This window comes from Manis pentadactyla, chromosome 2 (assembly GCF_030020395.1).
Source record: "Manis pentadactyla isolate mManPen7 chromosome 2, mManPen7.hap1, whole genome shotgun sequence".
NCBI classification, from domain to species: Eukaryota; Metazoa; Chordata; class Mammalia; order Pholidota; family Manidae; genus Manis; species Manis pentadactyla.
Genome location: NC_080020.1, coordinates 98,786,830 through 98,808,243, shown reverse-complemented (window position 1 = coordinate 98,808,243; position 21,414 = coordinate 98,786,830). Strand labels below are relative to the sequence as shown.

Sequence of the window (21,414 nt, the reverse complement as noted above, 5' to 3'; positions counted from 1 at the left end):
TCCTAAAGGAAAAGCTTTCAGCTTCTGGCTGTTAAGTATAATGTTGGCTGTGGGTTTCTCATGTATGACCTTTATTATGTTGAGATATTTGCCCCCTAGACCCATTTTGCTGAGAGTTTTTATCATGAATGGATGTTGAATTTTATCAAATGCTTTTTCAGCATCTATGGAGATGATCATGTGGTTTTTGTCCTCCTTTCTGTTGATGTGGTGGATGATGTTGATGGATTTTCGAATGTTGTACCATCCTTGCGTCCCTGGCATAAATCCTACTTGATCATGATGGATAATCTTTCTGATGTATTTTTCAATTCGGTTTGCTAATATTTTGTTGAGTATTTTTGCATCTATGTTCATCAGGGATACTGGTCTGTAATTTTCTTTTTTTTGGTGTCTTTGCCTGGTTTTGGTATTAGAGTGATGCTGGCCTCATAGAATGAGTGTGGAAGTATTCCCTCTTCTTCTACTCTTTGGAAGACTTTAAGGAGGATGGGTATTAGGTCTTCACTAAATGTTTGATAAAATTCAGCGGTGAAGCCATCTGGTCCAGGCGTTTTGTTCTTAGGTAGGTTTTTGATTACCAGTTTAATTTCGTTGCTAGTAATTGGTCTGTTCAGATTTCTGTTTCTTTCTGTGTCAGCCCTGTAAAGTTGTATTTTTCTAGAAAGTTGTCCATTTCTTCTAGGTTATCCAGCATTCCACTGTTTTAAGAATTGCTGAGGGAACTGGTTAAAAAGCACTATATATGGGGAGGCGGATGGTTCTCTGAGTCTCATGGTTAATTTTGATATGTTATTCCTAAGTCAGGCCTAAATTTCTCCTGACTCCAAATCTATCTTTATACTGACAAGGTTGGTATGTTATCAGACTACTTAAATAAACATAATCAAAATAAAAATTATCAAATATAAAATATATTTAAATTATCAAACTTAAAATACATGTAAGTATATATATTATCAAAATATACACAAATTACCAAATCATAAAATCAACATTATGAAAAAAAATCAAAAGCCTCCCTTACCTTTCTCATTACCATCGTACTCTCCAAGATAAGGGGGAATCTCTGCCTGATATTGTAAGCCAATCATTATTTCCTATAGAAAAATTGTGAAATAAAAACAATTTATTATAAAAATAAGTACTGAAAAATAAAGCTCCAATTCATTAATCAGTTACTGCAAATCAAAAGAAACTTCACCTTGCAGTAACAAAACTACCTTAAATTATTTCAGAAATGTTTTTAAAACCTGTATTAGTCCAAATGATCTACTAGGTTGTTATGATGGGAACTCAATTTACCTTCCTCAAATCTTCAGGTGAGTTACCACTGTCTGTTTCAACATCTTCAACCTCTGATTCCTTATCGCCATCACATGTAGTATTTGCTTAAAAGAAGAAAATAAAATTTTAAACAAGGTTTTCATTGCTTAATCTTGCAGGACCCGCAAGAGTGCCTCACACATGGTATTTTACAAAAATTTGTTGAATACATGAGATCAGCACAAATATACTAAGCCTCTTGCACTCAAACAAGACACTGAAAATATTAAGAAAATGTATAGTATAATTATAATTATTTGGTGTATGGTCAAGTGGTTTGGGAAGGCAAAAAAAAAAAAACCCACTACCATCACCTTAAAAAAGAATGGAAAGCACTGAAATTTTGATTACACTAATCGGACTGACTGAGACATGCACAAAGAACTGCACATTAAGTCCACCAAAATTATGTTTTGCACATACACACCTGTATGTGTACTTGTTAACTGAACACTTCTACTGTAAAAATAACTCAGAATAAGCAAGGTTGCATATAAGAAATTATTTCAGTTCCAAGACCTTTTAAATATTACTGATACTTATTAAGGGATAACACCAAAAACTGAAAGGAAAAAGATTAAATAAATCACTAAAAATTAAAAATACTCTTTGATCAACTCTTTTGAAAATGGTTTTCAAAACCAGGAAAGTAAAGGGCCTTTCAAAGAGAAGACCAAAAAAAGTCTATTAAAATTTCATAGTTGAACTAAGACTGGTTACCACAGCAACAGATGAGTTGGAAAAGACAAGACAACCTTGCAAAAAACTTAAGAAAATATTTTAATTTTTAAACAGCATATTAGTTTACCTCTCTCAGAATAAAAAAGGGTCATAATCTTATTTGGATTATAATAGTATTTATTACAATTAAGTAAAACACTTATTCAGACAAACTATTGAATGCAATAAAATGTGCTCAACCTAGAGAATCAAAGCTACTATTAATCAACAATGTGTTTCTTACATCGTAAAGGCCTAGGGAAAAAATCGGAAGTTTCATGGGAAGTCACAGATGGTGTCAGATCATCTGCAGAAGACTGAGTTTCCTCATCATCACCTGACAACAGGTCTTTTGCTATTTCCTCCTGTAAGGAACACAGTGCTACAGTTAGAAATTATTACATCTCTTCCATTTCTTTTAAATGTCTTTTTATAACACATTCATAAACATGTTACTATGGTATTATGAAACAGTTAAGAACTAGTTGAAGCTCCCTTAGTTTTGAGAAAAATACATTTGAAATTTTCCTCATTTACTTCACATACATATTCAATAACGTTTAATATTTAATTGCATATAATACTTAATAACTATACTATTATATGAATATAGCAATTTGCCTAATTTGTGGGTATGCAGAGAACTTATCTGAAGCTATAGGCTAATTTTTAGTGAATTTACCACAAAAATAATCTTAACTTCACAGTGATTGACAATTAAACTTACTTTCTGCCAACATAATAAAACAAAACCCAAGTCTCCAAACTCTACTCTTCCAATAATTTAAAAAGTCAACTAATAAAAAGCTCTGACTAGTGATTTAACTTTAAAAGAAATAATTTGAATTAATTTTTATGTAACTGTATAGTTGTCTTTATGCGTGGTATATAATAGGCACTCAATATTCACTGAGTGACTATGATGATTAATGTCTATGGTACATTATCATCACATTTGACTGAAAGGAAAGCGGCACAACATAACTCATAGGAAGAGGTTCCAAGATGTGGATTCCTCTCCCTGCCTGAGATCTGAAGACAAGAAAAGCTCTCCAAGGATCTGTTAGCAGAAGCTGTGGCTGTGTGAACTTTCCTCAGCACGAACTAGGTCTTCCCCATAACCAGCCTATGTTAGAGATGAATCAACAAGAACTTGGCTGCTGTAGCCCCCATCATGCATAGAGTCCAAGAAAACAGAACTTCTCTCCAACCACTCCACACCTAAGCCGGTTTGGTTTGAAGGCTTCTGGGGGGTGGTGGGGGGGTCGGTGGCAGTTATTAATCAATGAATTCAAGTGTTCACAGAATCACAAGTTAGGGCAAAATCTAAGTTTAGATAAAACATGTTTACAAAGGAAAGATGAAAAAGTTATGGGAGAACATTCAAACAAGCAAAGTATTATGAAGCTACTTCTATTAACATAGTATGATCAAAGCCAAACAATATTTAAATCACTCACCAAAATGATAAGACCAATGCATTTATAACAAGTTTACATTTCAGAATTATTAAATGCTTTAAATTAAGGAAACACTAATAAAAAAAACAGTCAATTGTAATGGATCTGGAATTTTTCTTTGAAAAGTTTGTACTTACTTTGTCTAGTGTCATATCTGGTAATTCATCTGCAAGTTCACTTGGGGAGCTATTTGCACTGGAATTTGCAACCACTGGAATTGTAGATTCATAGCCATAGAATGCCAGTAAATCTTCTAGAGGCATGTTTCCTTCCTATTCAAACACAAATATGAACTCAGCAGATACCACTCTACAGAACTGCAGACAAACTGTGATGTCCTTAATGTTCATAAAACACATTATTAAAACAGCAGTGTCCTATCAAAGTTTTAGTTTTTCTTTTTGTATGACTACCAAAACTCAGGCTCAAATACTTAAAGCTATTGTTAATATGTTAACAAAAGCTTAACAAGTAACACCTTAGTTTTTCTTTTTATCAGCATTATTTCCCTTCATAAAAAATCCCTCAAGTATTTGCTTTTGTGCAGATTTGGTGTTTTTAGCTTTCACATTAGTATGAAGATTTGCCTTGAAAAACATTTCCAATTAATAAATCAATAACTTTGTATAATTTTCAGCTTGTTTCCTTGTAATTAACAGCCAACCACTTGGTTCATTCTTCATGTTAATTAGAAGATAACTGATGGGAAACCTTTGCTGAGCATTTACTAATACCAATAATATTTATATATTAATATTCAAAACAATTATTCTTTTATATTCCCACTATTGTATCCATTTTCTGTACCAGTTGCTTTTGATTTTTTCCCCCATAACCATCTAGTGAAGTTTATATTATTACTACCAGCTTCCAGATGAGAAACCTGAGGCTTGGTACTCGGTTTGAATCCCAAGACTCCCAGTTCACTTACTGGTTGTACTGCGGTAATAAGATTACATATTCTGGCTATAGTGCTGCTTGTGTTATGAATATCTATGCCATGCCACATAGTGCCACCTTTTTCTCCCCACTAAACCATCTGAAAATAAGTGGTATATTTCCTTTTTAAAAATATTGTAATGCAACTACTAAGGCATATAGAATATTTATAATTATTAAAATAAATAACTTAAACAATATACCCACAGACCAGTTAAATATTTTTATATGTTTGTGTTCATCTATTGAAGAGATTTTACAGCCCACTTATTGGTTTATTTTTCCCTTTAAGACAAAATACCTAAGTCATGAAGCAAACAGTGTGAAATGCTAAAGCAGAAGTGCAAAATATGCCCACAGTGTATCTCAAAGTGAGCTGAGAGAAGCCCATGATAACTCCTAGGGAGCCAGCTAGCTGCCCAGCAGGATGCCAGAGGATGCAGCCTCAGGGTGGGGAGGGGGGAGGGTGCAGGGGACAGGTGCAAGAATCTGGCCCTTGAAACACATTTTTCACTGTGCCTGAAAAACAGATTATTGCTAAATGAATAGAAAAAGGTATACAGCAGAATGCTAATTTGTAAATTTGCAGTAGGAGACACGTGCCTTTCCAATGACCGTACTAACCACGTTACTCATGAAACCCTTCCAGTTTGGGATTGAAATCAGTAGAAAGCTCCTTTGGAAGCATGGAGTCAGCATAAACTGAGTAGGATGGTCAGACTGTACAGAAGCTCACCCACTGCAAGGGGAAACCTCATGCATTATTCTTCTACCAAATCAAAGAACCCCTCCAAAGTAGCCAGAACCAGATTCAGAGTCTCTCTAGTACTGCTCCTTAACACAATCCATGCAGCCATTCCCTTTGGCTCACACTGGTTATAACACATGAAATTGGGTTGCAGCCTTAGCCAATCACGTGGCATCTATATTTTTCAAAAACTCCCCAGTTTCAGATTCCTTCCGTGAGTAAGGGAGATGGCAATTTTCACTCATTATACACTGATAGTACACCTTTCCATCAATACAGCATTTCTTGGGTACTAGGTACTGTGCAGAGACCTACTAGCTATAGATATAAAAATGAAATTTACAGAAAAATTTCTGCCCTCAAGGAGTTCAGTCTTGGTGGAAGAAACTGGAAGTTAACAATTCTAATACAGTGTGATGGCTGTAATGATCAACTGATGGGTACACAGAGGGCAGAACTACATTCCAGGAATAATGGTATAGAGTTGGAAGGTACCATACAGAGGGTAAAGACTAAGCTACGACTTGAAAGACAAAGAGGTGTTACTGACAGGTGAGGGCTGTGTATCAGCAACTCATGGATCATCATTAGAAACACTGACTAAGCAGTGACTGTGCCTGAAGGCCACTGTGACAGGTGTTAATATGAAAAACAGGTCCTGCCCCTCTACAACTTAAGAGTCTAGCAGGGGTACTGACAATATACCAATGCAGAACTGCCAATTCTGATGAATGAGAAGGAAATAGGGTCCTGAAATACAGAATATAAGGGGTCTGTCTTCACAGAACCACAGGGAAAGAGAGTGCCCTTCAATCCTGGGGCAATGGAAAGCCACTGGAGAATTATACCAAGGGAGTGGCATGCCTTTATTTCTCCTTAAATGCTGGGCAGCTAAATGAAGTTTGAGGAGGTAGAAAGAGAAAATCAAGGAGACCACTTACTTGGATTAGGAGAGTGACACAGACTTGGAGAGAAGTGAGGAGATGAGCTATATCCTGAGGTGGAATCAAATAGGTTACTGAGTGTGGTAGTACAAGGGAGAGGGAAGACAACTCCCAGATTTCTATTTGAGCAACTACATAGGCAGTTTAAACTTTTACTGAGATAGGAAAGACTAAAGAAAGGAAAGGTTTTTGAAGGGAAAAAATTAAGAGTTCTGCACGACACAACTTAAGTTTGAGAGGACTATGAAACATCCAAGTGGAAAAGTCAAGTTGGCCAGGAGCCTGGAGCTCAGAGGATCAGGCTGGGCTAAAGATATAAATTTGGCATTCATTAGCATCTAGATGATATTTAAAGCCACAGGAGTTGAGGAGCTCACTCAGAGAGAGGATAGAAAGGGGAAGGAGATATATGCTTTATTAGAAGAACTTCCAGACATATTACTCTACAGGCAATTGGACATGTCTGGAAAATTTTAAACATGATTTGCATTTTGGAAATATGTAGAAGAATGTAGCAGAAGACTGGGAGCCTGAACTAAGACATGTGGAATGAGAGAAAAGCTAGAACCCTAGGGTATACTATCAAAAAAATGTGGGCAAAGAAAATGATATAGCCAATGAAAGGCTAAGAGCCAAAATATATAAAGAACTCATACAACTCAACACCAAAAAAATCACAAATAATCTTATTAAAAATGACAGAGAATCTGAATAGACATTTTTCCAAAGAAGACATACAGATGGACAACAGACACATGAAAAGCTGCTTTAAGATCACTAATCATCAGGAAAATGCTAATCAAAACGACAGTGAGATATCACTTCATATCAGTCAGAATGGCTAGTACCAAAAAAATAAAAAAGAAAAAACAAATTAACAAGTGTTAGCGAGAATGTGGAGAAAAGGGAGCCCTTGTACACTGTTGGTGGGAATGTAAATTGGTGCAGTCACTAGGGAAAACAGTTTAAGTATTTCTCAAAAAAAACTAAAAACAGAAATACTGTAAGATGTAGTAATTCCACTTCTGGATATTTACCAAAAGAAAATAAAATCACTAATTCAAAAAGTTATATGCATTACTATGTTTATTGCAGCATTATTTGCAATAGCCAAGATACAGAAGCAACCTAAGTGTCCATCAATACATGAATGGATAAAGAAGATGTAGGACATATATACAATGGAATATTACTCAGCCATAAAAAAGAATGAAATCTTGCCATTTGCAACAACATGGGTGGACCTTGAAGGCGTTATGCTAAGTGAAATAAGTCTGAGAAAGACAAATACCCTATGACTTCAATTATATGTGTAATCAAAAAAACAAATGAATAAATAAAACAGAAAGAGACTCAACAACACAGAGAAAAGATCCCTAAGGGATGTGGCTGTGGGAATGGGCAAAAGAAGTGAAACTTCAAAATGGGTGGAAGAGGTACAAACTTCACATTATAAATTAAATTAGTTTCAGGGATTAAAGTGTAGCCTAGGGAATACAGTCAATAATATTGCAGTATCTTTTTATGTTGACAAATAGTAACTTACTTATTAGTGGTGAGCATTTAACAAGGTATATAATTGTTGAGTCACTATGTTGTACATCTGAAATCAATATAATATTATATATAAACTATATTTCAATATAAAAAAGTATGGGCAAAGAAAGGCCCAAAAACATGACAGAGGAAGACTCCAGAGAGTGGAAGCAGAATTAGGAGAAAGCAGGATTATGTAAGTTAAGGAAGAAGCCAATGTGCTCAGTGATGGTCACTAGGGTCAAATATCAATGACAGATCAAGTGAAATAAAGACAGATACGAATTCTTAGGATTTGTCGATCAGGAATGACTGGTGACCTTAGAGCCTACTGGGAGAAGCAAAGCTGAGGACTGAATGGGAGGGGAGAAAGTACACACACTATAATAAAAGAATGACTAAGGGCAATACACAGTCAAAAGATAATTTCTTCCAAATGTGGGAAATGCATGAGTAAGGAATCTATACTAACATAAAAAAAGAAGATGAAGAATAAACTGAAGGCAGGAAGGATGGAATCCTGGGGTTATCCTGGGATATGGCAGATACTCTGGGGACAGTGGGGAGAGAGGGAAGAATGGGAATAAAAGTTAAGTTTGTAAGTTTGTATATGTGGGCAAACAAGAAGTTCCAGGTAGTCACTGATAAAAGACCCTACTTTCTCCATAAAGACACAAGCATTACCATCTGTTGAGGGAGAAGGTGACCATCTTAGTGGAACCCTCATTAATACATTCACGGGATGACACTGTATAGTCACCTAAGTGGGGCTGGTGGTAAAATACAGAAATTACCTGCATCTTTTAATGCAGAACTGGAAAAGGTGAATCCAGTCTCTGAAGTGCTTCACAAATGAGTTCTCTCTTAGAACTTAGTAATAAAGTACTTAGTCCTTTGAAGCATACAAGAAGTTTTTTCAAAAATGAATTAATAAATCTCAAAGTCTCAGAGCATCTGTGGTTGCTAGATGAGCTTAGAAGATTGACCCAGCACTTCATCCCAGGTATAAAGAGTTTTCTCTTCTTTTTCTAAGGTATTTTGTTGAACCTATTTAAATTTTAAGGGGCAGATTTGAGTCTAGTCACATTTATAAGTGAACTTTTTGTAAGTCGAAGGGTTTTTATCAGGAAGATGAGACTTACATGTAAAGGACTCATTAATTGCTACCTATTACTATGGGCAAATCATCTAACGTCTCTCACCTCCATTTTTCCCATCTGGTAAAATAGAAAAATACCGTAACTTCCTTGATCCTATGATGCATACCCCCACATATCAGCCATCATGAGGCATCCCATTACCAAGGTACGGATTTCCCACAGGAGTGTTCCTCCTTGCTCCCATCTATGCTATTTCTAAATCTATTACACACCTTATAATCTACAAGTTCTCTGAGTCAAGGAAATAATGCTAATATTCATCTGACACACCTCATGGTATTGCTGAATGGGGTCAAATGAGACTAAGTGAGGTGTAGACCAATCTTAATAAATTAACACCAATCTGTTATATTATCTTAAAATACAGGTTTAAAAACAGTATACCTATTATCTTTTTAAATGCTTTTTAAAACTTAGAATAAAGGAAGGACCTATACTAACATCTGAGTTGCAGAAGAGGTGACGTCTACTTTCTCACTGCACAATGAGTATTGGGAGGAATGTACATATTAATATAAGAGATGTAAAGGATTTTTTTATAAAGTTATAGCTCTAAATCTAGGACTATTAGAATAAAACTTATCAGTAAACAGTAACATAAAAAAATACAGAAGAAGATATGACATAAACTTCGCTTTAATACGTTTAACAACAAAAAACTAATCACACAATCTATTCTGTATATTTAACCAAAACACTACTATAAGAAAACCAATTTTGTACCTCTCTGATTTCCCATAATGTACTAAAAATTTGTGAGTGCCAAAATATAGGATGGATTTATAGTCTATAAACTATCAAACTTATTTACTGTGAGTATAAAAATGTACTACAATTTTTTATATCAATATTAAAATCAAGCCCCAAAAGACTATTAACATATACCATACCTAAATCACTGTGCCAATAAAAAATAGAATTACTTTATTTTAAATTTCTTCTATAAGTAAATGATCCTTATTTTTTATATTTGTGTCTCTACTGTTTAATTCATTTTCATGTTTCAGTAAGTATCAGTGAAGAATAGAGACCATATCTACAAGGTTATGCCTTACTCCAGATAAGAAACACAGTTCAGAGGAAGTGGGCAGGTCAATAACTTTTAGAAACAGCTCCTCTTGCTCCTGTCCCCTGCTTAATGACAGAAGATTAGGCTTCTAAGTGGAGACATAGCTCTTAGGTCTTCACTAGAATCTGTTAAAAGATCACCTGTATTTTTCTGTTCCAATTCCAAAAGTGTGATAAAAAGCTAAGAAGCAAAACTACACAAATACAGAGAAGATGAAATATTTAAAGGCCTATAATTTTTCTGAATGTACAAATTCAATGATAAATATCATTACAAAGCAAAGAATTAATTACCAGCATTTATTAAACAAAATGAAAGACATAGGGACTAGATATCTCTGTGAATAGCTAAGTGAGTAATTATTTGCTGTTGATTATTTCTCTATATTTTCCATTTCCTTTTAAAATTCACTAAACACGGATCAAAGCAGTTTTTACTATAATCCCTAGAAGAATAAAACCTACAAATCTAAAAAATAAAATTTTTTACCAGATTACCCACAAAATCTCTACCAGATTACCCACTTAAATAGTAACTGAATTACCATATTATATTAAACTTTTAGTTCTTACTATTTTACTGACAAGACAGCTATTTGCATGGCTAAAATACAGTCTAGGACATTTATATCACTTTTTCACATCATGTTGTAAGTAGACTGCTGCCTCCCTGTCTTTAACAACAAACACATTATCAAGGTCAATGCATTGAGATCGTCTGGAACTTCTTCCCCATGCCCACAGAAGTGTTCTGATTTTAAAAACTACAGGAGAGAAGTGTTTATTCTAAAAAATCTTCCATGAACTTTCACTTCAGGCTAAACATCTTTTACTGAACATATACCTCTTTCTCAAATAGCTCTCACTGCTTACCACTTTCATAGTTCTTAGCACAGTGTATTAAAAATTTTTGTTATCATTGTTGCCCCACGTTAGACTGTAAGCTCCTAGAGTTCACAAACATTGTCAAACTGCTCATTTTTGCAATCCCAGGTTCTACTACAGTCCTTGGTTTAGTGATAATGGTAGTTGGATTATAATCCTCAGTTATTCCAGGTTACCCACTCATCAGCGGTAAGAAAAAATTGCCTAAATGAAGCCAAGGCAGAGCTTAAGCCTCCTGGGCATCTTTTCTCAACAACAGGCAGCATTGTCTTCCTAAGTATTTCCTAACAATTTTATCTCTATATTCCCAAATCTATTTGGCTTTTACAGTAGATAGATATATAGATTTTTTTAAGGATTAAATCTAACTACAGCTGTTTGGATTACTTTGCAAAAGAATTAACATATTTAGAAATTTCAGGTTTACTGGAACAAGCCTAGGGTCTAGGCCCTGAAGACTCTGCGTTCCATATCCCTATGTACTAACATGAAGGGAGAATTCAGTAACAGCCCACTTCTGCCTCACAAAGACAAACAGAAGAAATTATGTTAAGAATGTGCTTTGTCTTCTTTAAGAAAAAGAGGTATGAAAACTCAAAGGAGTTTGAGTTTATTGAGTTCATTATTACTGAAAGCGTTTGTTATTCTGGGCTGAATAGAAATTTGCAAATAAGATCAATTTATAGATGAGTATAATCCCACATTTTTCTAAGATGACCCCTATGAAAGCATCTCTCTGTAGTCCTGGTACACATATGTGTTTAAAATCCAGTTCATATGAATTTGCATTGATTTGGAATTTAAAAGTCATAAATTATTTTTACTTCTGCCAAATTTTTAAAAGATGACTGGGGGGTAGGGAATGGATATTACTAATTTACATTTTAAAATAGTTAAACTTTTCCTCTTTCAGTTTCCTTACAATATTCTACAAGATTATAAGTTATTTGAAGGAAAAGATTTCTCCCTGTACTGCTGCAATGCTTAAACTCAAGTTAGACCTTTAGTAGAAAACACAAAGAGGACAGAACAAAGTTTGGGTTGGGATTGACAGTTCTTTGTATCTCAATATTCTCATCTGTAAGATGACCAGATGTACCTACTTCACTGTTCTGGTATAAACTTAAAAATCATGTTAACTGATATAAAATAATTTTGAAAAATTAAGTGAAAATGTACTTATTAGGCTATCCTCCAAAATGATGGAAAAAACAGTGCATTCTATAAAAGGTCAAAAACAAAAATGCTGATCCTATTCTCTTTTCAGGTAGACTGTAAAACAACATAATAGAATTTCACAATCTTGAAGAACAACAGCATTGTGTTCTTCATATCTAAAAAATTCACTTGCTTTTAAATATTGCTAAGATTGTGAAGAAAATGTACAGAATTTCACAATCTTACTCTGTTTGTTGTTAAAAATACTAAAGTAAAATCCTTTACCTTTTCTAAGTCTTCAATTTCAGAACTGAAGTTTTTACCCTCATCCATCATTTCCTCTTCTTCAAGAGTTCTTTCATCATCATAGTCATGGACCAACATCTCAGCAGTGGGGTCAAAATCATGATCCTCAGAAGACAAAGAGCCAACTGGAATGAAACAAACTGAATCGCTTTACACATTCACAAGACTATTTACATAAGAGAAGAAACTGTCTTGTGCACTTCATTTTAATGTTTATATGTGGGCTTTATTAAATGCATTTACTATATGCTTTACAGGTTCTCAACTAAGGCCATAGAGCTCTAAAAAGATATCTAAATCAGCAACAGAACAAGGCAGAGTAATTTACAAACACTTTTATAAAGTGTCTAGTCCATGAGAACATAACAGTAAAGTGATTGGTCCTAATAAACAAAAAAAAATAGCAGCAAAATGGAGTGGTCCTAAAAAAAAAAAAAGGTTCTAACAGAAGAGTCAAACTTGCTTATCAGTTAGTTTAGTACATTTGTCTAAAAGCAACAGAAAAATGTCAAAGGATTATGAAGGAATATTCACAAGAATCTGTGATATACTATAGCTAAACACTTGGGGAGAAAAGCATATAAATTTTACCCAAATTTTAACCCTCAAATAAAGGTGTAAAACACAACAGAAATCTGGTTTCTAGAACAAATACAAGTTTCTGTTGAGGCAGCTATATAGCAACTCAAGTCTTTAAAAGCACTATATCATTTTTCATATCTATAACATTATTTCAAGCATCTCAGCAGCAATCAGACAGGGATTAAACTGTAAGAGCATGATTTTCTTTGGATTATTAATAAAGTTCCTAAGATTATGTGAAGGGTACATAGAAAATCACATCTAGAGGTTTTGGAAGATGTATCCCATTGCAAGTTGTTTTGGTCAACTCATAACTGTTCATAAAATTGTAATGCTTTTTTTAATAGCAAATATGAAGTTAACAGGACACTCTGAAAACCAAGTGGAGAAATGAGAAAGTTCCATAATCTCAAGAGAAGAAAATCAAATTTACGAAAAATGGGATTTTTTCCATTTGTTCTACTCTAGAATCTAATTCAATTACATTAGTGACTCTCAGAGCAGGGCAGGCAAAAAGTGTCAGAATCTTGGGGTGGAGGAAGAGAGAAGTGGAAGGAAACATATGCAACATAAAAAGTTTGATCTGTTTTTAGTCAAGCTATTTAATATGGAAAAATACCACAGACGTAACTCAATGTTTTTGGTTCTGATTTCAGAGAACTCTAATCATTAGTCCTAAAAATAATACAGTTTCCGTGGGACTTAATTCTTTAGAAGGCTTAAGTTATGATGTTACTTTTTCAATGTTAAAAGATATTACCTGCTCACTTTAAAATCTGAAATATAGGTGGTTTAACTTTAAAGAGAAAGATGAGTATTTACTAAACAGCTCAAAAACAGAACATTCATTACAGATTTTCTATTTTGAGGAATTCCTGGAAGCCTCTGTGGTATGCCAAAGTGTCAGGGATGAAATAGACGGTAACTCTTCCACCTCTTCTGTAAACCCTGTATCACTTGGCACAGCAGGATTTCTGTTGAAAGTGGAAGGTATTCAGTAAGGGCCAGAAATCAAAGGGCCTTGGGGGTCAACTTTTGGCTTTGTCCCTGGCTTTCTGCGATCTGAGGCAGGTCATTTAAACTTTCTGGGCGTAGCTCCAGTTTTTCATTTGTAGAATACATAAGGTGGGCTTGGATGACCTCAAGAGTCTCTTCCAAGCTCTAAAAATTATCTTAAAAATTGGCTAATTGATTAAAAACAAGTTACAAAAACTTGCTTAAACACCAAAACCATCTTTTTGCTCTTTAGATTGCAGCTTCTTAAAAGCAGTGATGCAAAATGGAAAAATGCCATTATCATCCAGATGTTTGGAATCATGTACATTAATGCTCTTTTCCTGAAATCAGTTTTAACAAAGAAATGTTTGTCTCAAAATTAGAGAAACTTTTTAAAGCAAATTTTAAATGTAAAGATGTACACAGCTAATTTTAAAATAGCCAAATTCCTTCTACTTATTTTATACCTTAAATGATAATCAAGTGAGAGCTTAAAAGTTGACTAAATACACAAAGTACAAGGAAATGCATTCGATTCACTCTATGGTAATATGTTGTAAAGATGTGGGAGCTCTTCCAGACTCTGCTATTAACTAGGTGACTCTCAGTAGAGTTATTTAAAAGTCTCCTCAAGCGTAAAATAAGAGAGTTGGACTAGTACAGAGGTTCTTCCTGGAGACTATTAGAGGAAAAAGAGACAGCCAACAGGGGGCTGGAAAGGGGATGAGAATTTGAAACAAAGCTATTTCAGCACATGAGGAAAGGTCCTCCCCTAGGATGAGCTTCAGGGGTTCCACAAACGCCAAACTGTATACAATTATGCATATGTGCTTTCATCAAATTCCTGACAGGAGTTTTTGACCCCAAGAAGATAAAGAAACACTGTCCTAGATGATCTAAGGTTATCTTACCTCAAAATTCTGTATTACCACTTTTCTGTGCCAAACTTGGAAAATTCAGTGTTTTTCATTAAGGGGCTTTGCCTAACACTCAGATTTCAATTTTACACATCTATAGACATTTCTCAAATATGAAAAATTTATCAGATAAAAGGAGAGATGGAGAGTCACTGTTAATAATCAATACAAGCAATCCCAAAGTTCTTACAAAATTAAAAGAGTCTATTTCTTGAAGAAACCAAACTTAAAATCTGAACTAAACTGAAGTTTGTGGAAAACTGATTTGGGATTAACTGTTTCAGGTTTGAAGAAAAAACAAGCAATATAAAAATTAAAGATACATTACTTTAAAAGAACTTGTCTGTTAGCACTTTGTAACAAGATATTTTCTCAACATGCAATAAAAAAGAACAGTATGACTGCTCCTTCCTCCAACCTTAATTACCAAAATGTACATTGAAACTCTTAAAAACAAATGATGGAAAACTCGCAGGGCAAATTTTTGTGGTAAAACCTTTAGCAACCGATCTTTGGACCCCCCATTACCTTTTAGGACCCACTGAAACGGTAAGAAAATAGGACAAACCTGGGCTCGAACTTCCAAAAGAAGCCTAGGAGAGAAAAGAAAACGTGCGGTTAGATCGCGCAGCCCGGGGAAGAGGCAGCGCCGGCACCAGGGCGCAGAGGAGGGGCAGAGGAGGCGGAGCCCAGCGCTCCTCCGCAGCTGCCAAAAGTGCAAGACGCAGCTTCGCTCCAATCGCTCCCGGCCCCTTTCGGGCCCCTCTTGGCTGCCTCGCCTTCCTCCCCGAGTCCCCAGTGTACAAACTCGCAGAGCCGGGACGAAGCCCTGAGTCTAACAGGCAACTCCAAGCCGCCCTTTGGAGCTCAGCAAGTTACAAAGCGAGGAGGCAGTCGGCTCACAGCATCGATCCCCCATCCCCAGCATCTCGGGAGTCCCCCAAATCCCACTCGGCTCACCACGGCCCCAAACAACACCCCGCTACGCAATACCCTTTGCTGGAAGGGACTCGCCCTCCGAGCACCTAGTCCAACCCTCGGGGCTCGAGAGACCCCACTCCAGGACTGTCCTCTGCCCCCAGAACACAGGCCAGCTCCCAACCGGACACTCGCCCCCAAACCCAAGCGCAAGCCCCCCATCCTCTCTCCCGAGTCCGGAGACCTCAGTCCTAGAGATGCTGGTTGCTTCCAGGGTGTTCAGTGCCTACCCGAGCCGGCCAGCGAACCCTCGCCCCAGCAAGCTCCAGCCCAGGGACTCCTGCTGCGCCACCCCCTTCCCCTAGCCTCTAGTCCCGGGGGACATGGCCAGGGCAGCTTCGCTCGCCCTCCCTCTCTCCCCCAGCCCAAGGAAAGTGGGGCCACTGGGAGCCCCTGGGGAGCGCGTCGAGGGTCTTGGTCTGACCCCTTCAGCCCCAGGGGATCCCGCACCTCCCAAGCTGCGGGGCGAGGAGTCCTACTCGCCTCCCGCAAGCCCGGCGGCCGCGCATCCCGCTCGCCTTGGCGCCCGGAGCAAAGTGGAGCGCGAGGCTCATTCGCGCCGCAGCCTAGACCGGGAGGGCCGAGGACAGAGAGCACTCCTCCTGCAGGGCAGTGGCGCAGCCCGCTCCCCGCTTTGCAATCCTGCCGCGCAAGGGGGGGCTCGGCCGGTTTCCACCCACCCCGGCCCGGGAAGGCGGCGCGGAGGCTCCGGCGGCCCGCGTCAGCTGCCCAGGGGCACGGCCCGCACGGTCCCCGGGCCGGGGCTCGCTGCCGCCGGCCGCCGCCTCCCGCCCGGCCCCGTCGCTTGGTCGGGTCGGGGCCGGAGCCGCCGCGGCCTAGTCCCGGAGACAGACCGCTCCCGCGCCCGCTCCCGCCCCCCGCCCCGCTCCGCCGCGGCCCGGCACCGCCCCGCGGCCCCTGCGGCGCCGCGCCGCCCCCCGTGGGACCGCGGGAAGGGCCTCGGATCCTCCCGGCCGGCTTGGGGATCGCGGGGGGCTGCCAGGCGCCGGCTCCAGCCCGGCCGCTCCTGCCCGGTTTCCCTGCTCACCTCCGCCATATTGGTACCTTTAGGGCGAACGAGCAACGCCGAGCCCAGTCCCCGGATGGGGCGCCTGAGCCAATCGCAGCTGCCGCCGCCGCCGCCGCCACCGCGGTCCGCCCGGCACCCGCCCGGCGGCGGAGGCGGCTCGGCCCCTTATAGGGCAGGGCAACCCTCGACGCCCCCGGCCGGCTCGCACGCCCACCCCGCCCCGTGCCCCTCGCCGCGCCCCGCACCCGCCGCGGGCTGCCCGACGCTCCCCGGTGCCCTCCCGCCCTTTCCCTCTCGGCGGGAGTAAAGTTCTTGCCGAATTGGAGACAGGCGAGGGGTGGATGGAAGCACTGGCCGGGACGGACCCATGTCCAGCCAGTCAAGGCCCCAGAGCCGGCCCGGGAGGCTGAGAACCGATCGGACACCCCGGTCCAGCAGGGCCTGGGGGCAGCGGGCAGGACACTTGGAGGGTCAACTCGACAGACTTCTCTGAGTAGGAAGCGCAGAGGTGTTCGATGGAGGAGACTTATGTATGAGAAGAAGCCCTGCTAAATGGGAGAAGTGGCTGATGGACGGCAGGGTCGGTTCAGAATGAGAGGACAGCAACCAGGCACTTTGCAGTTTTCCCCCAAAAGACCCGCAAGAATGGGGGAGGCAAACCAGCGTACACTGGCTCATGGAGTGGACGATGGAAGTGGTCATTTGCCGTACAGGCTCTGGAAGGTAGCGACCATACAGAAGAAAAGGCAAAAGATCAACAGGACAAAGAACTGATGACAAATAGACTTGCACAATTCTAAGAAGATGCTCATAAGATAGAAACCGTACATGTACGAAAAAACTTAGAACAGTCCTAGAGGTGTTAATCACCAAATAGTCCAGGGGATGATCCAGAGGTGTACACACTTGATAGACCTATATATCAAAGGCCCAGAACTGAGTCTCAAGAACTCCACCTCGCACATCCCTCCCAAAAGCCCAAACATTTGCTCAGGGTCGAAAAGGAAACCAGTCTGGTGGACAAGTGGATAGGTGGAGGAGGGAGCAAAAGGTTTTACAGGCGTACCTACTCCTACCTGTGCCTCTCAGCCACTTGCTCTTCATTGGGAGAGGTAAGTATTAACTCCTGGCAGGTCTATATCCACATTGAACAACTTTGAGCAAAGTTCGGGTGGCTCCCAGAGGTAAATCCTGCAGGAAGTTCAATTCAGCATTCCAGATTGCCTTGGCACACAATTATCTTGAGGCAGAAGGCCAGAAATAACAGTATGTATGGATAAGAAAGTAAAAAAATGTGTAAAAGAAAAGTCTGCTGTAAGGTCCGTGGATAAGTGAGATGTAAATATAATCAGGAAAGTATGGCAGAAACCTACAGAGACTCAGAGAGGAGAGTGATCTCAGCTACCAGAGCTCTTCTCCCAACTGTTGCTAAAACATGTACCATTAAATGATAGAACTGAGATTTTTGCTATAACCTTGCAAGTTGAGAGACTTTTTAAAAGCTAAAACTTTCCATACTTTTAGTCAGAACATGAAAGTTTTTATTCGAAGCTAGGGTTCGGTTTTCCCCTCCAACAGTACATGCAGAGGATGACGCTGGAGACTGTATTGTAGATAAGAAGGGAAAGGGTTACTATCAACATTTTTGCCCAAGCATCTCAAAATTAAAGTTAGTCCACTGGTAAAAGTGATTTATTTATGGAAATTTTAGAGAAAAATTCACTTCAACCATTTCAAAACATCATAAAGACATGGAAAATTACACTTTCCCTGCTGTGAAAGATACCTTTTGACCTTTTGTCCAGTCAAATAACTCAAAAACAGCTGAACTTTGAAACCAGAGGCTTGGCACACATTGTATGTACTGTCTTCAATGAGCCGTTTAGAATTTTTCAAAGTAAAAAATGGCTCGAAATTAAGTGCAAGTGATTAAGTTTAGAAATGTGGCAGTGAGCACGCCCTGTGGATAGAGCCATTAAACAGTGCCTGATTTGCTTGACCACAGCCAAAGCCACCACAGACCCGGCTGGGAATCTGAGTCACGAAGAAAGTGTCTCCAACAGCCTGCCTCATACTTAACAGTAGGAAAACTATTTTCCTCATAGCAAAACTTGGCCAATCCAAACTATAAATGTAGCCTTAGATTCCATTTTGCCATGAATGAGAAATGTACACACTCATGCACTTCATAAAGTTTCTGCAGATTCTCTTTTTATTAAACTGTGAAGATCTTGCACAAGCATTTGTAATTTTGACTGCTTATATTCTCTCCATCATAGTACATAATTTATGTAGTCTGTGTCCAGGGTATTAAATAAGGATTCATAGAAAGATAGTAAAGCTGAGTTAATTTGCAGTTTAAGGAAGCAGAGCGATTTTCCCACCTCCTAATCACTAGAGAAAAATTTTAACACCCAGTCTTACATAATACATTCCTTTTATGATAAAGTGTGTAAAGCCTATTATATGTAAATGGATCTTTCTTTCTTTTTGATGACAAGACTTCTAAGAGTTGGTACAGATAAAAAGTTCCCTTGTGCCAGGGAGTTAAAATAAAAATTACTTTTTACTGTTATTATTATCCTGTCTACACAAAAGGTGATGTTATATAGAAGGTAAGTCCTGCTGGATGCTGAGCACTATGGGATAGCCATAAAAGTCCTTGTCCCTCAAGCTTACAATGTAACTGCATAATTCTTATATGTGGTCTATGGGAACAAGGGCAAGGAAATATCAAAACTAAAATCATGGTAACCACTTAAGTAAAACCAAAATATAATAGATCCTCCAGCCATCTTTAGAAATAAAACAAACAAGAAAAGATTATAAACATGATTTGAGATGTCTTACAATAAAATAAGAAAATGAAATTTATATAAAAATGAGGATCCATGAAACAAACTAGGTTAACAACAGACAACAAGTTAGAACAAGAACATTCAGGTAATGGTGTGTAACACACAATATGAAGTTAAACCATAAATTTGGCTTAGAGCTTTCTGGAGCCAAAGTTGGGGGTGTGGGTGGAGTAAATACAATCAGTTGCTTTACTCTCATTGTCTTTGGGGAGAAATTCTTCAATTCTTCAATGGAAACAAAGCTTTTCAGGACACTTTAAAAGAAATGTCTTGCCTGAGCTACACAGTAACATAGTAATGTAGAGGGTAATATCCTGTACCAAATCTTCAAATGCACTAGCAGGTTTTATAACACTTTTTTCTTTTAGTGAACTTCAGTGAAAGATGAGGGCACCATATGAATGCATGATCTACTGAAAGCAGTTTTAATAGGACCACGGTAATGCAATACAAATATTTAGCTTTGTACAGATCCCATCTAACCCAGGGTTAAATAATAGACTATCCGAAGTTAATGTCTCCCTCTCAAGTGCCTATGGTAGTCATTGCAGGCACAATGAATGAGTGAAGTAGGCCAATGTGAAGACAAAAGTGGGGGCAATAGCAACCAGCAGATGGTAATCCTGCATAAATGGTACAGTCACTAATTTAGTCTCAGCAGTCTGGCTCTCGCCTTGTAAGAATGAGGGCCCAGTGCTTCCAGATGTTCTGATTCTAAGAACAGCAGAGAGCTGGATTTTTATGTGAAATCTCCTGGTTTTTGAAACTTGTCAGCTAATTAAATTTTTAACCACAGTGTAAGTCAAATAAGTTACATTAAGTAAAGTGAGCTTTACTTAAGTGTTTATCCATGAGCTTCCAGTTTGCAGACTCTAACCTAGAACATCCTCTTAATATTACCATTCAATATGGCTTTGGATAAAACTGTACCAACAATTCAGCTCTCCATTAGATCAAACTACTTGCATTTTTCTAAATATATCCACTTGCCCTGTGTGATGCTCAAATATTTTTTTGTTGGAATGAATGGCTAGTCTCTGAGAAAGCTAGTTCATTGTAATAAGCTTTGCCTAAACAAAGATTGTTGACAGAAGGGAGATGGTCTGCATGGTAACTAAAAATAAGAAGAGAGCATTGACAGAAATAAAAAGAGTGAATTCTTAGTTCATTACAAAGGACAAGGGAACCTGGTCCATAGACATGATAATCTATCTTACCCGTAAATCAAGGCTGTCCTTAAAATGAAATGGATGCAGCAAGCTAATGTACCTTTGTAAGACAACCCAATTGATCTTCCAGCTCAATGGCTTTAAACTTAAGGTATATTGTCAAAAAAATTTTGAATAACTACCCCTTTCCACATATCCAAGTTGACATCTAATTTTTTCATTATAAGTATATAATTGGAAAAGATACACTTTCCAACATATTGTAATGGTGATCATTTAAAAATAAAGATTTTATGTAATACTTTAAAATGTATGCAGTGAAATCTAAATACCATAGTGATTTGATATGTGCATTATTCTTTACAAAAATGAGTATGTTTCTCCTTTAACAGTAGGAAATTTTGCATGATTCCTTTTTCTCCTTGAACTCATATTCCTATTCTATTTCCTCCAAAGAATTTTATCCCAGTGTAAAATGCTTTCTGTCTAGAAATATTTTGTTGATACCCTACCTTCTTTCTCTGCAACAAAAATATCCCTATAAATTGACACTCAAAATTAATAATTCTCCTCTAGATTATCTTTGTAATTATTATTCCCAATTGATTAAAATAATACACATGTATTACAAATT

At 38.3% G+C, this 21,414-nt stretch overlaps 1 protein-coding gene across 4 annotated transcripts in view; it reads right to left on the bottom strand.

Moving 5' to 3' along the window:
• MIER3 (MIER family member 3) overlaps positions 1-16,879 on the bottom strand; it is a 45,790-nt gene extending 28,911 nt beyond the window's left edge. For 2 of the 4 annotated variants that reach the window (XR_005027676.2, XM_036900133.2), the window contains exons 1-7: positions 16,772-16,795; positions 15,314-15,338; positions 12,230-12,375; positions 3,644-3,778; positions 2,291-2,411; positions 1,306-1,391; positions 1,028-1,100 (exon numbers count right to left, since the gene is read on the bottom strand). Coding sequence is in view for 3 of the 4 variants with exons in the window: in XM_036900133.2 (XP_036756028.1) it covers positions 1,028-1,100; positions 1,306-1,391; positions 2,291-2,411; positions 3,644-3,778; positions 12,230-12,375; positions 15,314-15,338; positions 16,772-16,780 (595 nt within the window). In the remaining variant the exon portion in view is untranslated. Of the gene's footprint in view, positions 1-1,027; positions 1,101-1,305; positions 1,392-2,290; positions 2,412-3,643; positions 3,779-12,229; positions 12,376-15,313; positions 15,339-16,771 lie in introns of all 4 variants that reach the window. The other 2 variants (XM_036900119.2, XM_057495094.1) reach the window with 2 other exon arrangements.
• Positions 16,880-21,414: the final 4,535 nt, after the last annotated feature.